A 19,952-nucleotide genomic window follows, 5' to 3' on the forward strand; every position below is an offset into this window, starting at 1 on the left:
AACCTTTTCCCTTTTGTTCTGAAAGTTCAGCTTTATGGCAGTATTAACTCCTCCCTCATGGCAGCAATAATTCAGCCGGGAGATCATCTAACCTTGCTTTGTCTTTACAGAGCTGTTTTTATTGGGGCTGAACACAGAGATAATAGTCTTTCGGAGAGCTGGCAGAGGTGGGAGAGAGGCAGTGTTCGCCCTTGGTGTGTATGCACATCCTCCAGTCTCATCTTTAGTCAAAAAAGATTTGTAAGTTTCTGAAGCACTGCAAGGAAAAAAAAACCCTCCACAACCTCTTTTTACCTGAGGCAAAACTTGGAAAAGTGTCAACACTGCTTCTGATTCCATGGGTGCAACTAGTCCAGCATCCTGTATCACAGAGTGGCCAACAAAGATGGTGAGGAGTCTAGAGACCAAGTCCTATAAGGAAAGGTTGAATGAGCTGGGTATGTTTAGCCTGCAGAGAAGACTAAGAGGGGATATGATCACCATCTTCAAGTACTTGAAGGGCTGTCATACAGAGGAAGGTGCCGAGTTGTTTTCTGTTGCCCCAGAGGGTCGGACCAGAACCAACGGGTTGAAATTAAATCAAAAGAGTTTCCATCTAGACATTAGGAAGAATTTTCTGGAGCGGTTCCTCAGTGTAATAGGCTTCCTCTGGAGGTGGTAAGCTCTCCTTCCCTGGAGGTTTATAAGAAGAGGCTAGATGGCCATCTGTGAGCAATGCTGATTCTATGACCTTAGGCTGATCATGAGAGGGAGGACACCTTGGCCGTCTTCTGGGCATGGAGTAGGGGTGTGGGGGGTGAGGTAGTTGTGAATTTCCTGCATTGTGCAGGGGGCTGGATGAGATGATCCTGGTGGTCCCAACTCTATGATTCTAAGATGCATTGGAAGGCACGCAGGCCAAACTGCCCCTTTTGGGGGTTTTCATGGCAAGAGACTAACAGAGGTGGTTTGCCAGTGCCTTCCTCTGCACAGCAACCCTGGACTTCCTTGGTGGTCTCCCATCCAAATACTAACCAGGTCTGACCCTGCTTAGCTTCTGAGATCTGATGAGATCAGGCTAGCCTGGGCCATCCAGGTCAGGACCACACACACACACACACACAAAATATAATTTATTAGAAGCGCTAAGTAAAGGTTAAAAATATTTAAAAACATTAAAATAGCATTAATTTTTTTAAATGTTTTAAAATATTTTTAACTTTTACTTAGCGCTTCTAATAAATTATATTTTTAGTATTTATGTACATATATGTGTATATATATACATATATACATACACACACACACACACACGTGTATTCTTTCTACCCAACCTTGGGTACCCAGCTTCTGTTTTCAGGTTGGGGTTTTTTCTTCTTTTTTCTTCCACTCGTCACAATTCTCCATCAGTACAATGGGAGTTATAATGACCCACCTCCAAGAGTAGTTGTTGGAATGAATGTGGCTGAGACTGAAAAGGCCTCTGAACAGCAGTTCTCTGTAAATCATAATTAGTGTGTAATTATTTCCTGTAATTTTCCCCCAGCACTGGTGGCAATCACTAAAATAACAAAGTGTTAATAAAGCTTAAAAGGAAATGTTCAGAAATCCTCTCCGTTATTATTAGGTTAGCTCATAAAAATAGCCTCTTCTGATCGGGAGTTAATTAACCTGCACATTTAAGAGGTATTTTATGAAATCACTGGGCTCTAATTACTAACAAAATCCAACCCAACCATATTTTTAATAAGATCTTTCTACAGTGAAGGTCAAAGGAAGATTAGTCAATAGGGGTTTGCATTAAAAAGCACCTTTGGTTTATGAGGAGCCAAATTTTCACTTAGGTTACAAATCCCTCCAAGAATACTAAATCTTGAAAGAGTCTTGCAGAGGTTTCAAGCAAATGCAAATCTCCCATTTCTCGGTAGCTTTTGGAGGGTCTCTCTAATGCTGTGTTTATTACAGTCAGGCTAACCTTTTACCCTCTGTGGAACTAAAAGTTCGGCAATGGAGAGAGCAGTGCCCTATATGTCTTATTAAATGACTCTAAACCCAAATCTTAAGAAAGGTGGATCTATGAGTAGGGAAAGACAGCATCCTGTGCTATCCTAAACTGGTCCAGAATCCTACTCAAGTTTATCCTACTGGTCCAGAATCCTACTCAAGAGCCAGCATGGTGTAGTGGTTAGGAGCGATCGACTCTAATCTGAACTATGGGGTTTGATTCCCCACTCCTTCACATGAGCGGCAGACTCTAATCTGGTGAACTGGGTTGGTTTCCCCACTCCTACACATGAAGCCAGCTGGGTGGCCTTGGGCTAGTCACACTCTCTCAACCTAGGGTTGCCAGGTCCCTCTGCCACCGGCGGGAGGTTTTTGGGGTGGAGCCTGAGGAGGGCGGGGTTTGGGGAGGGGAGGGACTTCAATGCCATAGAGTCCAATGGCCAAAGTGGCCCTTTTCTCCAGGAGAACTGATCTCGATCGGCTGGAGATCAGTTGTAATAGCAGGAGATCTCCAGCTAGTACCTGGAGGTTGGCAACCCTATCTCAGCCCCACCTACCTCACAGGGTGTCTGTTGTGGGGAGGGAAAGGGAAGGTGATTGTAAGCTGGTTTGAGTCTCCCTTAAGTGGTAGAGAAAGTCAGCATATAAAAAACAACCCTCCTTCTTCTTCTAATTGTTATTCAATGGGGCTTACTTTGGGTTGCCAACCTCCAGGTGGTGCCTGGAGATCTCCTGGAATTATAACTGGTTTCTAGACAACAGAGATCAGTTCCCCTGGACAAAATGGTTGCTTTGGAAGGTGAACTCTATGGTATTATACCCTGCTGAGGTCCCTACCTGCTTCAAATCCTGCCCTCCTCATAGGGTTGCCAGATTTCTGTGTAATCGCTCGTGCAGCACTTCCAGTTTAGAACCGGAAGTGCCTCCTCGCAAGGGGCCTTTACCTCTTAGTTTGAGTGGTAAAGCGGCCCTTTACCACTCAAACTAAGAGGTAAAGGCCCCTCGCGAGGCGGAACCTCCGGTTCTAAACCGGAAGTGCTGCACGCCGTATGCACACACGTGTGCACATTTGCCCGCTGACCCTCAGGTGGTCGGCGGGAAGAAGGGTAAATGGCCGGGGGTTTGCCCGCCACCAGCGGGCACCTGGCAACCCTACCTCCTCAGGTTCCACCCCTCAAATTTCCAGGAATTTCCCAACCCAGAGTTGGCAACCCTAGTTACTCCCAAGGAAGTGTTCTTTAGGATGGCACCGTCAAAGACTCAACAATACATACACAATCATGGGGGAAATTGCAATAAATATATAAACAGAAGTTTTTAAAGCAAATGGATGTGTGTATCTTTGGTGTGTAGGCCCCTGATAAAGCAACTCTGTAGGCTGCATTTGCAAAAGAATAAAAATTGTCTAAAATAATGAAAGAAATGTAAGGGATATTTGAGCCCTCAAAAAATAAACATTTTCAGTAGTTTTGCAGTGCATTCCTAAGCCAAAATATACCCTCAATGTGCTTACAAGGATATAACTGTGTTTAGGAGCCCAGTGGCGCAGAGTGTTAAGCTGCAGTACTGCAGTCAAAAGCTCTGCTCACAACCTGAGTTCGATCTCGACGGAAGTTGGTTTCAGGTAGCCGGCTCAAGGTTGACTCAACCTTCCATCCTTCCGAGGTTGGTAAAATGAGTACCCAGCTTGCTGGGGGTAAAGGGAAGATGACTGGGGAAGGCACTGGCAAACCACCCCGCAAACAAAGTCTGCCTTGGAAATGTCGGGATGTGACGTCACCCCATGGGTCAGGAATGACCCGGTGCTTCCACAGGAGACCTTTACCTTTACCTTTTAGGACTCTGCTGCTAGTTTCTCTTATCTCAGTGAATAGTCAATTATCAGCAATACTATTATTATCTTATATGATTGATGTGACTAGCTTCATCCTACAGGCCAATGTTTAATCATAAGATCTCCTGAAAATAATAGGAAAAAGATAAAAGGTTAACATGCACCTAAAATCTTCACTGCACTCCTTTCCCATTAGTACTTGTTTATTGAATGTTCTCTTTGATGCTAGTGGTTCATAATCCTCAGTTAGAAATCCTGCATGGACATGTGACTGATTTTTTAAAAAAGGGATATGAATCTCAGCATGGAACATCGTATCTCAACACTGTATCGCAGCATGGAACAATTTGAATATTGACTGTCTCCACTGAATTGTAGATATTACATATTAAATCATTTGACACCAAGTTGGCATGTGTGTGTGTTAAGTGCCATCAAGTCGCTTACGACTCATGATGACCCTATGAATCAGTGCCCTCCAGAATGTCCTATCTGTGACAGCCTTGCTCAGATCTTGAAAACGGAGGGCGGTGGCTTCCTTTATTGAGTCAATCTATCTCTTGCTGGGTCTTCCTCTTTTCCTACTGCCCTCAACTTTTCCTAGCATGACTGTCTTTTCCAGTGACTCTTGTCTTCTCATAATGTGACCGAAATACGATAGCCTCAGTTTAGTCATTTTAGCTTCTAAGGTCAGTTCAGGCCTGATTTGATCTATAACCCACTGATTTGTGGGGTTTTTTTTTTTTTTTTGGCAGTCCACGGTATCTATAACACTTTCTTGCAACACCACATTGCAAAGGAATCTACTTTCTTCCTATCAGCTTTCTTCATTGTCCAGCTTTCACATCCATACATAGTAATAGGAAATATGATGGCATGAATTAACTCGATCTTGGTTGCCAGTGACACATCCTTACACTTCAGAATCTTTTCTAGCTCCTTCATGGCTGCCCTTCCCAGTCTCAATCCCCTTCTGATTTCTTGGCTGCAGCCTCCCTTTTGGTTGATGGTGGAGCCAAGGAATAGAAAGTCTTCAACAATTTCTGGTTCCTCATTGTCAACCTCATTGCATACAACTAATTTTATAGGCTCCTGTATCTGGAACATTTGGGGCAAGTTACCACCAAGGAATACCAGGGTTGCTATGTAGAGGAAGGCACTGGCAAACCTCTTTGAGAGGAACTGTGGCTCAGTTTGTAGAGCATCTGCCTGGCATGCAGAAGGTCCCAGGTTCAATCCCCGGCACCTCCAGTTAAAGAGACTAGGCAAGTAGGTGATGTGAAAGACCACTGCGAGAGACCCTGGAGAGCCGTTGCCGGTCTGAGTAGACAATACTGACTTTGATGGACCTTGATGGTCTGATTCAATATACGTAAGGCAGCTTCATGTCCACAGCAGCATCCCATTTCAAAGCTTGGATGCCAGGTTGGCATCAGAAGATGCAGCAATATTATAATGTCAAGTCTTGCTAGGCCTGTTATATAACATTTGAAACATACGTCTATCTGATTGGAAGGCTCTGCAGTAGTGCCAGGTTCTGCCTAGGGTTGCCAACTTCCAGGTAATGGCAGAAGATCTCCTGCTGTTACAACTGATCTCCAGCTGATAGAGATCAGTTCACCTGGAGAAAATGGCCGCTTTGGCAATTGGACTCTATGGCATTGAAGTCCCTTCCCTCTCCAAACCCTGCCCTCCTCAGGCTCCGCTGCAAAAACCTCCCGGTGATGGCAAAAAGGGACTTGGCAACCCTAGTTCTGCCACCCATGTGCAAAGAGACTTTCCACACAAAATGACTCTAAGAAACAAAGGAGCCCTAGGAAGCTAGAGAGAAACCCTCGAACGCCATTCTGAGAGGATTCGCTGTTCCTGCGAAGACAGTGATGAGATGTTTGGAGCCGTTGTATGGTCCAGTGACTTCTAGAGCTGTCTGTTCTTAACAGGAAATCCTTTTGCGTTGCAGGTTTTTACTACTATGGAGCGCGGTCCTCATCATGTACCCCACTAGCCTGGCAGTTATTACCCTGACTTTTTCAAACTACGTTCTACAGCCAGTGTTCCCTAACTGTATCCCTCCCTACAACGCCTCCAGAGTCCTCTCCATGGTCTGCTTGTGTGAGTATTTGCCAATAATCTTGCTTATGAGGGTGGGTCCGAGATGGCCAACGTCAGCTCCTTCAGCCGAGAGCTGCTACACAGCAGCCTCCGGAAACAGGAAGGGATGTAGATTGTCCAAAGTGCATGCACTGGGAGACTTCCTCCAATCTGTCTGAAAAAGACCTTAGTTCGTTTCATTCAGTGCCTTAAATAGGGTTGCCAGGTCTCTCTTCACCACCTGCGGGAGGTTTTTGGGGCGGAGCCAGCGGAGGGCGGGGTTTGGGGAGGGGGGGACTTCAAGGTAGGGTTGCCAGGGCCCTCTTCTCAACCGGTGGGAGATTTTGGGGGCGGAGCCTGAGGAGGGCGGGGTTTGGAGAGGGGAGGGACTTCAATGCCATAGAGTTCAATTGCCAAAGCGGCCATTTTTCTCCAGGTGATCTGATCTCTATCGGTTGGAGATCAGTTGAATTAGCAGGAGATCTGGTGATGGGTCACTTTTTATGGGGGGTGGTGGGTCAAAAGGGTATTTTCTTTTTTTTTAATTCTATTATTTTGTAATCTTGAATGTAACAATTAGAGCAATTAGATACTCTTTTGTATTTTCTTATTTTCTTTTTAGTATTGTATTTGTTTGTTTTGTTTATAAAAAATTATAAGTGCATTACAATAAACTTGTTGGAAATTTAAAAAAAAGAAAAGAATTAGCAGGAGATCTCCTGCTACTACCTGGCAGTTCTGGAAAAGATAAAGGCTCAGTGCTATATGGATAATGGGAAAGATCCAGACAGCACTCACAAACTGTAATACAAAAGTGACGAAGATACACATACAAAATAAATAATGGAAGTCCAATATGATATCAAGTTCAAATGTCCAAAGACACAAAGTAGGTAAATATCCTGAAAACAGGTAAGTCAATATTTATAATCCAGTATGGACGAACTCCATACTGGATTATAAATATTGACTTACCTGTTTTCAGGATATTTACCTACTTTGTGTCTTTGGACATTTGAACTTGATATCATATTGGACTTCCATTATTTATTTTGTATGTGTATCTTCGTCACCCTTGTATATATATTTTGCACCTTTTGCACTATTTCACAAAGCTTACTTTTGTATTACAATTTGTGAGTGCTGTCTGGATCTTTCCCACTACCTGGCAGTTGGCAACCCTACTTCAAGGCCATAGAGTCCAATTGCCAAAGCGGCCATTTTTCTCCAGGTGAACAGATCTCTGTCGGCTGGAGATCAGCTGTAATAGCAGGAGATCTCCAGTTAGTACCCAGAGGTTGGCAACCCTAGCCTTAAATGACATACTCTAATGTTTCTGAGCTTATTTTAGACGTTCCGTCTGTATCCTACTGGTGTACCAGTAGCTGCTTAGCATTTTGAAACATTTTAATGGACTGAGTAATGAGAGAAAACATGGGCACCTGCTTTTCAATGGAGACTTCTCGAAGCAGAACAAAATAAAAAGATCACACGAAGAGCCCTGTGGATCAGACCAAAATTCCATTTAGTTCATCCTCCACAGCCAGACACATCTAACACAGACACGTTCGAATTCTCAATACTCAATACTCGAAAATAAGCCACCATGCAGAGTTCTGAGAATTCGAATGGGGAAAATGTGCATCTAGAGAGTGGCAAATCCAAGGCAAAACCTCCCATGCATAAATGGCCAATGTCTGCCAGAAGGGAAGGGGGGCATGTTGCTCTCCAACAACTGGTATTCAGGTGAACAGAGGCTCCATTTAGCTACCATGGGTTAACAGTCTTTGATAGGCCTATCCTTCATTAATTTGTCTAGCCCTCTTTTAGATAGGGTTGCCAGGCCCCTTCCCTCCTCCGGCGGGAGGCTCTTCTTGTAAAATGTGTGTTCGCTTGAGTGTGCGCCAACGTGCATGCGTCACTTCCGGTTTAGAACTGGAAATGCCGCATCGCAAAGGGCCTTTACCTTAGTTTGAGTGGTAAAGCAGCCCTTTACCACTCAAACTAAGAGGTAAAGGCCCCTCACGAGGTAAAAGACCCCTGACTTGTGCAGTATGCACGAGCGCGTGCATGTCTACCTGCCGACCCTCAGGTGGTCGGTGGGCAGAGGGGATAATTGCCGGGGGTTTGCCCACCACCAGCGGGCACCTGGCAACCCTACTTTTAGACCTCCTTTAAGCTAGCGACCATCACAATATCCTGCAGCGGTGAATTCCGCAGAAAATAACACAGGGCGTGTAACGTTCTTTTTGACTGAATCCTGTTCTCTGCTCTCTAGTTCTCTTGACTTGGGTGAACAGCTCCAGTGTCCGATGGGCAACTCGCATCCAGGATATATTTACCGCAGGAAAACTCTTGGCCTTGGGCCTTATCATCACCGTGGGTTTCATACAGATCTTTAAAGGTATTTGCACAAAACCTCTTGAATGCCCACAGGGTCCTTCTTAGAAATGGGATACAGAGAGTTGAAAGTAATTGTGAGAAGCTGCAATTTGATAAAGTATTAGCAGCCTTCTCAGAACAGAAACTTTCTTCCCCCTTTGTAGGAGCTGTGGTTTGGTAACTTAGGAACAGTAGAGAATTTTCATCACTAATTTCCAGGTTTCTTAGGAGGAAGCCAGTTTAACTGGCAAATAATTTGTAGTGTAGCTGAACCTTAATTTCTTTTTTTGTGTGGTGGTAGAAAGTGCCGTCAAGTCACTGCTGACTTCTGGCAACCCCGTAGGGTTTTCAAGGCAAGAGGTAGTTTTGCCATTGCCTGACTTCACGTGGGCTGAGAGAGTTCGTAGAGAACTGTGACTGGCCCAAGGCCACCCAGCAGGCTTCATACAGAGGAGCGGGGGATCAAACCTGGTTCTCCAGATTACAGTCCGCCACTCTTAACCACTACACCATGCTGGCTGTCTATTAAGTTTTTTACCTCCTTAAAACAACAACAACAGGGTCACCATTTTTATGGGCCTTGTTCTTGTGCAGTTAACAAGAGCCTTGATGTACAGATATATTTTTTTAAGCCAAGGTTTTCTCCAGCTTTGCTTGCTCAATTTATGCTGGAAGTAAAAAGTGCAGGGAGAATGAATAGATAGTGACCCTATCTTGAAGGACTGTAAAGTGAGGTGGTCCACATTACTGCTGTGATACCAGTGACGGCGGTCTGAGTTGTCTGCCTGGCTCCCCAATATGACAAGGCTAGCCATATTGGCACCGTCGAGTTACAACCAACTCATGGCAACCCCATCCACAGGGCATACCAGGCAAGTGAGAAGGAGAGGTGGTTTGCCGTTGCTTTCCTCTGCATAGCAACCCTGGTCTCCCTTGGGGGTCTCTCATCCAAGTACTAACTGTGGCTGATCCTGCTTAGCTTCCAACCTCCGCAAAAGCACCAGACCCTTTCCCTAGTGCTCAGAAAGCCCGTATGCAATGGGCTGGCCCAACATCATAACCTAAAAGCCCTGCTGCATCAGACCAGTGGTTCATCTAGTCCAGCATCCTGTTTCACCCAGTGGCCAACCAGTTGCCCGGAAAGGCTAACAGACATGGCACAGAAGCCAAGGTCTTCCCTGATGTTGCCTCCTAGCACTGAGATTCAGTGGTTTACTGCTTCTGGATATGGAGGTTCCCTTTAGCCACCATGGCTAGTAGCTATTGATGGAATGATCGTCCATGAATCTGTCCGGTCCTCTTCTGGAAGCACTTCCTACCAGGCCTCATCACTGGAGAAAAAGACTAACCTTGTGCAGCAAGCTTCAGAAGACTCAAGGTTGCAACTTGGCCCTGTCTGGATGAAAAGTAACCTGCTTCTTGTTGCATGTACGTGTGGGTGGGATTCTCTTGTTCCTTGACATATGCTGTGGTTTCCCCAATGAAGTGCCGCTCCATGCAGCCATCCAGTATACACTTGTCAATTAAACTGTGTGTTTGCTTTGCTTGTAGGAAACTATGAAGAACTGGTGCCTAGCAATGCCTTCAATTTCTGGATGACCCCGTCAGTGGGGAACCTGGCGTTAGCCTTTCTTCAAGGCTCCTTTGCATTCAGTGGGTGGAACTTCCTAAACTATGTAACGGAAGAATTAGTTGATCCTCGCAGGCAAGTATTTGTTCCCAGTCTGACCTGGGTTTGTAACTCTCCTTAGGAATCCAAACCCCAGATTCTGGGAGCACAACCAGTTATGCAAAGTAGGCACATTTGAATTTTAAATTGTTCATATTTTGTTTGGTCAGAAATGTGCTGTGGTTTTTTAAAAGCAAATTTCCAGCCTCCCCCCCCCCCACATTCCAAATATTGAAAAAAGAATGTAGGGACTGAAAAACTGGAGGGATCAGTAGGTGTGCAGAGACAGGCAGCGAGGGAATGGGGGGCTGTGTATTACTGGATAGGTAATGAATGGAGAAAGGATGACTAACGTTGGAATGCCAGAGTCTCCATACAAAACAATTCATGCATTCAAAATTGCCTATATATTATTAGGCCTAGAATATTCTGTGAAACTGCTTTATACTGAGTCAGACCACTGGTTCATCTTGCTCAGTATTGTTCACTTGCAATGTCTCCTTGGGATCTCTCTACTTGACATCCTTGACAGGGGGAGGGGCTTTGGCTCAGTGGTATAGCATCTGCTTGGTATGCAGAAGGTCCCAGATTTAATCCCCAGCATCTCCAGTTAAAGGGACCAGGCAGGTGGCTGATGTGAAAGACCTCTGCCTGAGACCCTGGAGAGCCGCTGCCGGTCTGAGTAACAATACTGACTTTGATGGACCCAAGGGTCTGATTCAGTATAAGGCAGCTTCATGTGTACAGGAGATCCCAGGGATTGAATCTGGGGCCTTCTGTATGCAAACCAGATGCCGTACCGCTTTGGGGCAGTGGTTTATGATACCAGTCCCACATTTACAGTCTGTCCTTAAATCTGTGTTTCTTTGGTATCAGCCAGCATTCATTCATGCACCTTATTGTATGTGAGTATTTTTTTACTTCACGTACATTTCACTTTATATATAATTTGCATATATGTTTTTGTTAATGTCGTGCCATATATTTTTAAGGGTACATCTTCTCAGCCACACCCATTCTTCAACAATACCTCCAAATAGGGTTGCCAGCTCTGGGTTGGGAAATACCTGGAGATTTTAGGGGTGGAGCCTGAGGAGGGCAGGTTTGAAGAGGGGAGGGACTTCAATGCCATAGAGTCCAATTGCCAAAGCGGCCATTTTCACCAGGTGAACTGATCTCCATCAGCTGGAGGTTGGCAACCCTGCTTCCAAAAGAGCTTATGTTCTCTTTGGTCCTGTGTAGACAGACAAAACAGGTAGAATGGTTCACACAGAGAGGGAGGTCCGGAGCATGTCTGCACTTTCGATCTCCAGTCTTCATGCATTGATTGTTACTCTTAAAGGTAAAGGTCCCTGTGCAAGCACCGGGTCATTCCTGACCCATGGGGTGATGTCACATCCCAAAGTTTACTAGGCAGACTTTGTTTATGGGGTGGCTTGCCAGTGCCTTCCCCAGTCATCTTCCCTTTACCCCCAGCAAGCTGGGTGCTCATTTTACCGACCTCGGAAGGATGGAAGGCTGAGTCAACCTTGAACCGGCTACCTGAAACCGACTTCCGTCGGGATCGAACTCAGGTCATGAGCAGAGCTTTTGACTGCAGTACTGCAGCTTACCACTCTGCGCCACGGGGCTCCCCTTGTCACTCTTACAAAGGGGTAAAACCAGCCAACGGCTCCAGTCCCTACCTTTTTAGGCGTGGTTTCAGGTGAAGTTAAGAAGAAGGAACCAATCAGCCCCATAGACTTTATTCCACTGACATTGTACTGTCTGTCTAATAACAGAGCCAGTGAGTATATGCACTTTCTGAAGGATGTGTGAATGTCAACTCTTACCATGTCCCCCATTACCCCTTCCCTGGTTTTCTTATTAGGAATCTACCTCGTGCCATATTCATATCCATCCCATTGGTGACATTTGTGTATACGTTCACCAACATTGCCTATTTCACCGCCATGTCACCCCAAGAGCTCTTGTCTTCTAACGCTGTTGCGGTAGTAAGTAAAACACTCCCTGGATGTTTACGATGTGGGGTTCTTTTCTTTTTTTAAAAAAAATCCCTGTTTTGTGCTTTGCAGTGCATGTTTCAGTTTCTCTACCTTCTGTTGCTTTAGACATTTGGTGAAAAGTTACTGGGCTATTTTTCCTGGGTTATGCCAGTGTCTGTGGCTCTCTCTACATTTGGAGGAATAAATGGATACCTTTTTACCTCGTCAAGGTTAGATGAAGTACGATTCTTTTTCCTGAATGCTCTCTCATTTCGGAAAGGGGGGGACTGGATTTGTTTTTCCTTACTAGCTGTGATGTTTTGGGTCCTGAGTAGGATCCTGTTGCTTGTTCCTTCTAAGAGAGCCAGCATGGTGTAGTGGTTAAGAACAGTGGTTTGGAGCGGTGGGGTCTGATCTGGAGAACCGGGTTCGATTCCCCCACTCCTCCACATGAGTGGCGGAGGCTAACCTGGTGAACCGGGTTGGTTTTCCCACTCCTCTACATGAAGCCAGCTGGGTGACCTTGGGCTAGTCATGCTCTCAGCCCCACCTACCTCAAAGTTGTCTGTTGTGGGGAGGGGAAGGGAAGGTGATTGTAAGCCGGTCTGAGTCTCCCTTAAGTGGTAGAGAAAGTCAGCATATAAAAACCAAGTCTTCTTCTTCTAATACTTATTTTATAATTTGCATTTCTTACAGTGCATTCCTAAGGAGAGTTACTCCAATCTACGCCCATTTAAATGAATGGGCGTAGACTGGAGTAACTCTCCTTAGGAATGCACTGTTAGTCATAGGCTGTTACCGCACATTCCCAGCAATGTATTAAGAGTTTGGAAATGTTATAAAAAATACTGTTCGCACTTTCTATGTATTCCCACCAATGTATTAAGAGTTTGAAACTGTTATAAAAAATAATGTTCACATTTTGTTTAGCCCCTTTAGCTGTGAAGACGTCTTCCAACCATTTTTTAACAGTGGCATCCAAAAACCCTTTTAAAAGCGATGTTTTTATAACATTTCCAAACACTCGATACATCGCAGGGAATACCTAGTGCGGTAACAGCCATATTGTGCCCCGCCTTTATCCTTGGACTTAGATGTGTATCCACGTGGACCTCAGAGCAGTAGAAATGGGATTGGTTAACTCTGTGATGCAGCGTTCAGAGGGTAGCCATGCTGGGCTGCAATAGAAGAGCTAGATTTGAATCCAGTAGTACCTTAGAAACCACCAACGTTTTTGGGGTACAAGCTCTTAAGAGTCAACGCTCCCTTTGTCAGATAAGCTATCTGACAAAGGCAGCTTCGACTTGAAAGCATACACAGGTGTACCTCGATTTATTGCGGTTCGCCTTGTTGCACCTTGCAGATATTGTGTTTCCAAGCAAGTCTATCAGCGCCATTTTTCCAACAGCATGTGCTCGCTTCGTGTCTCTGGGTCACATTTTGGGAATTATCGCAATATCTCAAACTTTTTCATTATTATCGGAGTACATTGTTTTACACATACAGCTATTGCACACTTAATAGACTACAGTATAGTGTAAACATAACTTTTATATGCGCTGGGAAACCAAAACATTCGCGTGACTCGCTCTGTGTGATATTCGCTTTATTGCGGGGGTCCGGAACCGAATCCACTATATCTCCGAGGTATGCTTGCACCGAAAAATCTTGTTGGTCTCTAGGGTGCTACTTGATTTGAATTTAGCTTTTGCGATGCATGTTTGTGATTTGACCATGGTTATGCAGTTGGGCTGAATTCAGGCCAGTTCAACAGGAGCCAACTCAGTAAACAACTGACGTTGAATTCAGCATAAGAAAGAAAAGGATCGGGGTTTTTAATTGGGTTGGCTGCAAGTTTTATAAACAGCCTGAATCACATGGGTCCCTCCACAGCAGCTCTCATCACCTATGGCCACCATTCCGCCCCACCAATCGCGGTGCTATACTGCCCCTCCCATCACAGCGAACAACCCCAAGCCCCGCAGCTCCCTTATTTTCCATACAGCGACACTGGAGGGAGAAAAATGCAACTTTCTCACATTTCTTTTCAGCCCCACGGAGATAAAATGATCAAGGAAGTATTGCTAGAATGTTCTGCAACCTCTGGGGTACCTGGAGGAAGGGCAGCATAATTGTGTTTTGCACTACTTCCTCAGCTGCCTCCACGCACATCTCCCGCGGGGGGAGGTGGGGAAGGAGACTGGCACAGAATCTTCTTGGGAGGGCAGTCCCTCTGTCAGGCTGTGTCCAGAAGAGTCCGGGTGTGGAAGGCTGCAATTCCATAAGCTGATTTGCAATAATCAGCCAAATGTTTGGCTGGCTGTCTCCAGTAAGTTTATAAAGGTAGAGATGGAAGCAGGCTGCCGGTGCCAGTACTTTGTGAATGAGGCATGAACATCGGTTCCGAAAGGAATATGCTCACTTATTTAAGGATGCACCCACCGGAAGTTGTAAGCCTACAGTTCTACAGACAATGCAGTAGGGAATACAGCGGAGCCAAATTTAAATGGAAGAGGGCCCTCCAAGATTTTCACAAAAATGTTTTGTCAGACACAAAAGGACCCCTCCCCATTATTGGCAAATTTTTAAGCAGTGTGTGTCGGCAAATGTGAGCCGGGGGGGGCGGCGGCAAGGGGACGCATCCTTTGTTGCCTCGGCAAAAGGGACAGTGCTCCATTTTGCTGTGATGCGCTGCAGCAATGAAACCACCTCAGCGCAGTGCAACAAAATTGGGAGGGTTGACCCAGTGGTGCATCTGGATACACCTGGGAGAGAAAATAGTTTGTATTTCTATGGTTTCACTCACACTGGAGTGAGTGATTAGATGCTTCATCAAATGCATATTCTGGAGCAAGCAGGGCTGAATGGGGGCTTCCGGGTTAGGTCAATGGCACTTTGTTAATCTTCAGTGACATCACCAGGCAGCCAAATCTGCTTGGCTTCATGGCATCATTATGGGCACTGGTGTGATATCTGACTGGTTGGAACCATGTATTGAAGGAGAAAGAAGAAGCCAAAATGGGAGTAGACTGGAGAAACAGTACAAGGTAGGGGACGTCAGGTGCGTTCTGCACTCTTTGCATACATACTTGTTTTTCCCAAGTAAAATATGTTTTAGGACACAAATTCACAGCAACCGCATTGTGAATTTCAGTTATATAAAATGAATATAAAATGTAACAATAAACTGTGGTTTGGTAGCATAGCCTCACTTTATTGTTGTTGCTGTTGTTTTTAATCTTGCTAACAGGTGTTTTAAGTAGCCCATTGTTTCATTACACTTTTTAAGACCTTCCAGCTGAGTTTTGTCACACACACACACACACACACAAGCCTTTACTGGCATATAGTTGAGTTTTGTCGTTTAGTAACCAGCAGAAAATGGATACTCGGGGGGTGCTATATGTTGAATTTTGTTCTTTTTTAGGTTATGCTTCTCTGGCGCACGAGAAGGCCATTTACCCAGCCTGTTGGCTATGATTCATGTCAAACATTGCACCCCAATTCCTGCCCTCCTTGTCTGTGTAAGTTTCACTACTCCCCTCATAAGCAAAAGAAGAGTTCTGTGACGATTATACAGGTTGAGTATCCCTTAACCGGACATCCAAAACCCAGAATGAACCCAAAACTGAAAGTTTTGACCCGACATACAGGCATTACTCACAAGCCCTCAGCAGCGTGCCAAGCCTCTCTCACCTTTGCTTTCTGACAGTTCAGTGTACACAAAATTATTAAAAATATTGTTTAAAATTACATTCAGACTATGTGTATAAAATGTATATAAAACATATATTTATACAATTAATGAATTTTGTGTTTAAACTTGGGTCCCATCCCCAAGATATCTTGTTATGTATATGCAAATATTCCAAAATACGGAAAGATCCGAAATACAGAACACTTCTGGTCCCATGCATTCTGGATAAGTGATACTCGACCTGTAATACATCTGCATAAGACAAAGGCCTACCCAAAGAAAGTTAATTTTGAAAGTGCCACGGGACCCTTCCTTCCTTCCTTCGCTTTTCTTTTCTTGTTGCAACAAACTAACACAGCTACTCCACTGGAATTTATTCCTTTCATAATATTGGTTTATAGACTACTGCTCTCATGTTAAAGCCTACAGCTATAATAGCTGGGTGGGATTTTAGAAAGGGTTCTGGAGCAGTCTATCAGTCTTCTGTTTACAGGACCAAGCCAGAACAAGCCAAACTGATGACCAACTACAAAGGAACATTTTTCACATTTATGGGAATCCTTCCAAAAATCTATCTCCTGGAGGCAAACGTTAAATCAGAAGAGGCCCTATGCACATTCTCACTGCCACATGAGCGACACATCAAAGCGTTGGATTCCTCCTTCAGTTACATTTCTAATTATCTGTTAACAGCTCTAATAATTGCACTGAATGTTTTCCACATGTTTTGTGTAATTGAGGTTAAAGAAATGAAATTTAATTGCCAACTATTATCCTAGGCATTTGGGGACGTATCCGAGGGATGATAGTATTTGGTTCTCAATATAAATGAATGGTAGGATTCCACTTAACTCGTCTGGCTCCCTTGCTCTCTGCAGCCTACATCCTGCATGACTTACTTGCACCAAGGTCTTATGAGCCTTTATGAAGGTCCCCCTTTAGCATGTGGAAAAGTTAGTCGGATCCAACCTTAAGCTTATTTTTAAAAAAAATAATTATTTATTATATAAAATATAGAAGGATACAAAATGAAAAGAGGGAAAGGGGGAAAATGTAATCATTTACTTATAATTAAGAAGCTAAAGATAAAAGTTCTAATGCAACTCAAGCTGATGACATTACATTTCATTGTTTGGACTGCTTTCTCAGATAATATATTTGAGAACTAATCGCTATCTATGCCTGGTCATTGTATACCCAACCAGATATTTAAAACTAAAATTACATTGTGATACCACTAGTTATTATCTAGTTTTTCACTGTCTGTTTATTGTTAATGAACCCCAAAGTAATCATAAAAAGGTTTCCATTTCTCATTATGCTGTTCAAATGTTAAATGGTTATTTGCGTTTATCATGTTAGTCGTTTTTGCCCTCGTAGTATATTCCGTTAGTTTATCCTTCCATTCGTCCAACCTAAGCTTACTCATCAGTTCAGAGATGATACTGCAGAACCCCAGACCTGATGGAAACACCGATAGAGACAAAATAGACAAAAAATATGAAAGCCAAATGACTTCTGCTGTAGGTATTTAAAAAGGCTGTCTTTTCAATAATGCCCGAACTGAGCACCCCTTTCTCTTTTCCTAGTGTTTAGCCACTGTCGTCATCATGCTCGTTGGGGACACATACACACTAATTAATTACGTGTCGTTTATTAACTACCTCTGTTACGGTGTGACAATAATAGGCTTGATTGTGCTACGCTGGAAGAAACCCAAAGTCTTCAGACCGATCAAGGTGAAAATATTGGAGCTATGTGAATGACGTGTGTTGTGGTTGTTGGCCTGTGATTACTAATTCCCATAAGGTACTTCCCAAGATGCACTGGGGGACGGGAGGGAGGGCAAGCAGAAGCTGCTGTGGTTGCTGTTCTTGCGGCCGCCGTCAACAGCACGGAGAGGATAAACATGGGTCAACTGTTCATTCTTGCAATAAATCCATCGCCACCAGCCTGTATCCATCAGAGGGAAACGTTTGCGCAGCAGGAGAACGCTACAGGACACTGCCATGTCTCTTCCTTATTATGGCAGGGCAGCGGCAAGGACAACCACAAGAATGATGGGTGGTGGTGATGAGCCAGAATTAAAGCCACATAGCAGCTTTTCAGTGAATGGGAGGCAGTGTGGTAGATGTGTCAGTTTCCTCGGTACAGGCTTTCAGTTTTTTTCTGACCCTCCTCTACCAAACTGGTTTGGAGATTTCTCTATTCATTCAATATCTGGGAAAAGTTGAAATCTGCAGAATGGAACCATGTTTATTCACTGAGAGGGTTCCTACTTCTCTGAGGCAGAAGGGTATCTTGAAGTGCTTCAAGATGCCTTTCCCTCAGAGCGAAAATGGAACCATGTTTACTCACCGCGAGGGTTCCTTCTGCTCTGAGGTAGAAAGTTGTCTTGAAGCTCTTCAAGATGCCCTTCCCACAGAGCGAGAATACGCATTTTGGCATGATTTTTTTGCAGAAGCCCATTGGGTAGCACCTAGGATGGGTAACGCTCATTCTCTTTCCCTCCCTTTGCGGCTGGAGCAGTTTTGGAGTTTGAAAGTTCCCCTTATGAGTCAAATTAACAAAAGCCAGAAGCTTGTTCTGATCAGGGTTAGTCAACCTCCCCACTCCTTTAATTTGTATGGTGCTAAGGGGGATCAAGGGCCTGACCTGGATGGCCTAGGCTAACAGATCTCAGAAGATAAGTAGGGTAGACCCTGGTTAGTATTTGGATGGGAGACCACCAATGAATACCAGGGTCTCTATGCAGAGGAAGGCAATGGCAAACCACCCCGTGAGTCTCTTGACTTGAAAACCCTAGTGGGTTGCCATAAGTTGGCTGCGACTTGGCAGCACTTAACACACGCAAGGGGATCAAGATATAACAATTCCTTTTAAAGTGCAATCCTACGAACATTTTCCTTGGAGTAAGCCCCTCTGAATAGACCCGAGTAGACCTGATTAAGATTGCTCTATGAATGAGCTAAATGGACTAGACTAGAATCTAGTTGTGATCTGATCTTTTCAGTGTTGCCACTGCTTTGGTTAATATGGGAGTGGAATTAGGATAGAAATGACAGGCTTCTGTACACTTCCGATATTTTCTTTCCTCTTAGGTAAATCTCGTGGTTCCAATCACTTACCTGATATTTTGGGCCTTTCTCTTGATCTTCAGTTTTTATTCTGAGCCAGTTGTCTGTGGAATCGGACTGATTATCATATTAACTGGAGTGCCGGTGTTTTTTCTGGGAGTGTACTGGAAAAACAAACCAAAGTGTGTATATAGGATAACAGGTAAGAAGCTGTGGGGCGGCCCATGTTGTGAGAAGAAAGCCCCTTAATATGAATGTGCCATAAACTATATTTACAGTCCAATCCGAAGCAGAGTTAAACCATTCTAAGGCCATAGCAGTTACATAAGAACATAAGAAAAGCCATGTTGGATCAGACCAAGGCCCATCAAGTCCAGGAGTCTGTTCACACAGTGGCCAACCAGGTGCCTCTAGGAAGCCCACAAACAAGACGACTGCAGCAGCACCGCCTTGCCTGTGTTCCACAGCACCTGTTCTCTGATCCTGGAGAGAACAGGTATGCACCATGACTAGTAGCCATTTCTACTCGTAGCCATTTATAACCCTCTCTTCCATGAACATGTCCACTCCCCTCTTAAAGCCTTCCAAGTTGGCAGCTGTCACCACCAAACCAAATGTGGATCCTGAGATTTCATCAGACTGTCAGTAACCAAACCAAATGTGGATCCTGAGATTTCATCAGACTACATTTGAATTGAAAGTGAAGATGTAATCTGATAGCTCCAAGGCTTTCAATAGTCCAGCATTCCACCTATCTAGCTTGCAGGGACACTTCAAGGTATATTATATTTCTGAAACTCCCAGGGCTGCTGATTGAGGTTTGCCTGTTGAGTTTGGCTGGCTCTGGGTGACCAAACAAATAGGGCTAGTCCCTGCTCTATTGGGATCAGTTATTCATGTTTTTATCAATTAATCTATTAAATCTGCAAAACAGTTGTCCTGCAGAATACAAATTCTTTCTAAATGCATGTGTCACAGCAAATCCCATGTCAGAAGAGGAGGGAGAATGTCTCTTCTCAGAAGGCACCTGCCACCCATAGATTTGATCAGGGGCACCTCTTTTATTGCTCCGATAATTTTCAACTAATTAAACTAATATATCAATAGAGTAGTTTTTTTAACCAGGTTGGTTCTTGTTATTGGCTCAGCTATTGTCCCCCACCCCTAATATTTTGGTTTCTTAAGGTTTTTCTTTTTATTCTTGTTTGTTTAATTTTTGATATTACTTTGTTCT

The 19,952-nt window shown here is 44.3% G+C and overlaps 1 protein-coding gene across 1 annotated transcript in view; it reads left to right on the forward strand.

Moving 5' to 3' along the window:
- Positions 1-19,952, forward strand: part of SLC7A10 (solute carrier family 7 member 10) — a 50,313-nt gene that overhangs the window by 29,754 nt on the left and 607 nt on the right. Inside the window, exons 3-10 of the mRNA XM_056862465.1 lie at positions 5,778-5,929; positions 8,187-8,312; positions 9,842-9,995; positions 11,830-11,953; positions 12,071-12,174; positions 15,372-15,468; positions 17,231-17,380; positions 18,743-18,920. Of these exons, the coding sequence (XP_056718443.1) occupies positions 5,778-5,929; positions 8,187-8,312; positions 9,842-9,995; positions 11,830-11,953; positions 12,071-12,174; positions 15,372-15,468; positions 17,231-17,380; positions 18,743-18,920 (1,085 nt within the window). The remainder of the gene's footprint in view (positions 1-5,777; positions 5,930-8,186; positions 8,313-9,841; positions 9,996-11,829; positions 11,954-12,070; positions 12,175-15,371; positions 15,469-17,230; positions 17,381-18,742; positions 18,921-19,952) is intronic.

This window comes from Euleptes europaea, chromosome 17 (assembly GCF_029931775.1).
Source record: "Euleptes europaea isolate rEulEur1 chromosome 17, rEulEur1.hap1, whole genome shotgun sequence".
Lineage (NCBI taxonomy): Eukaryota > Metazoa > Chordata > Lepidosauria > Squamata > Sphaerodactylidae > Euleptes > Euleptes europaea.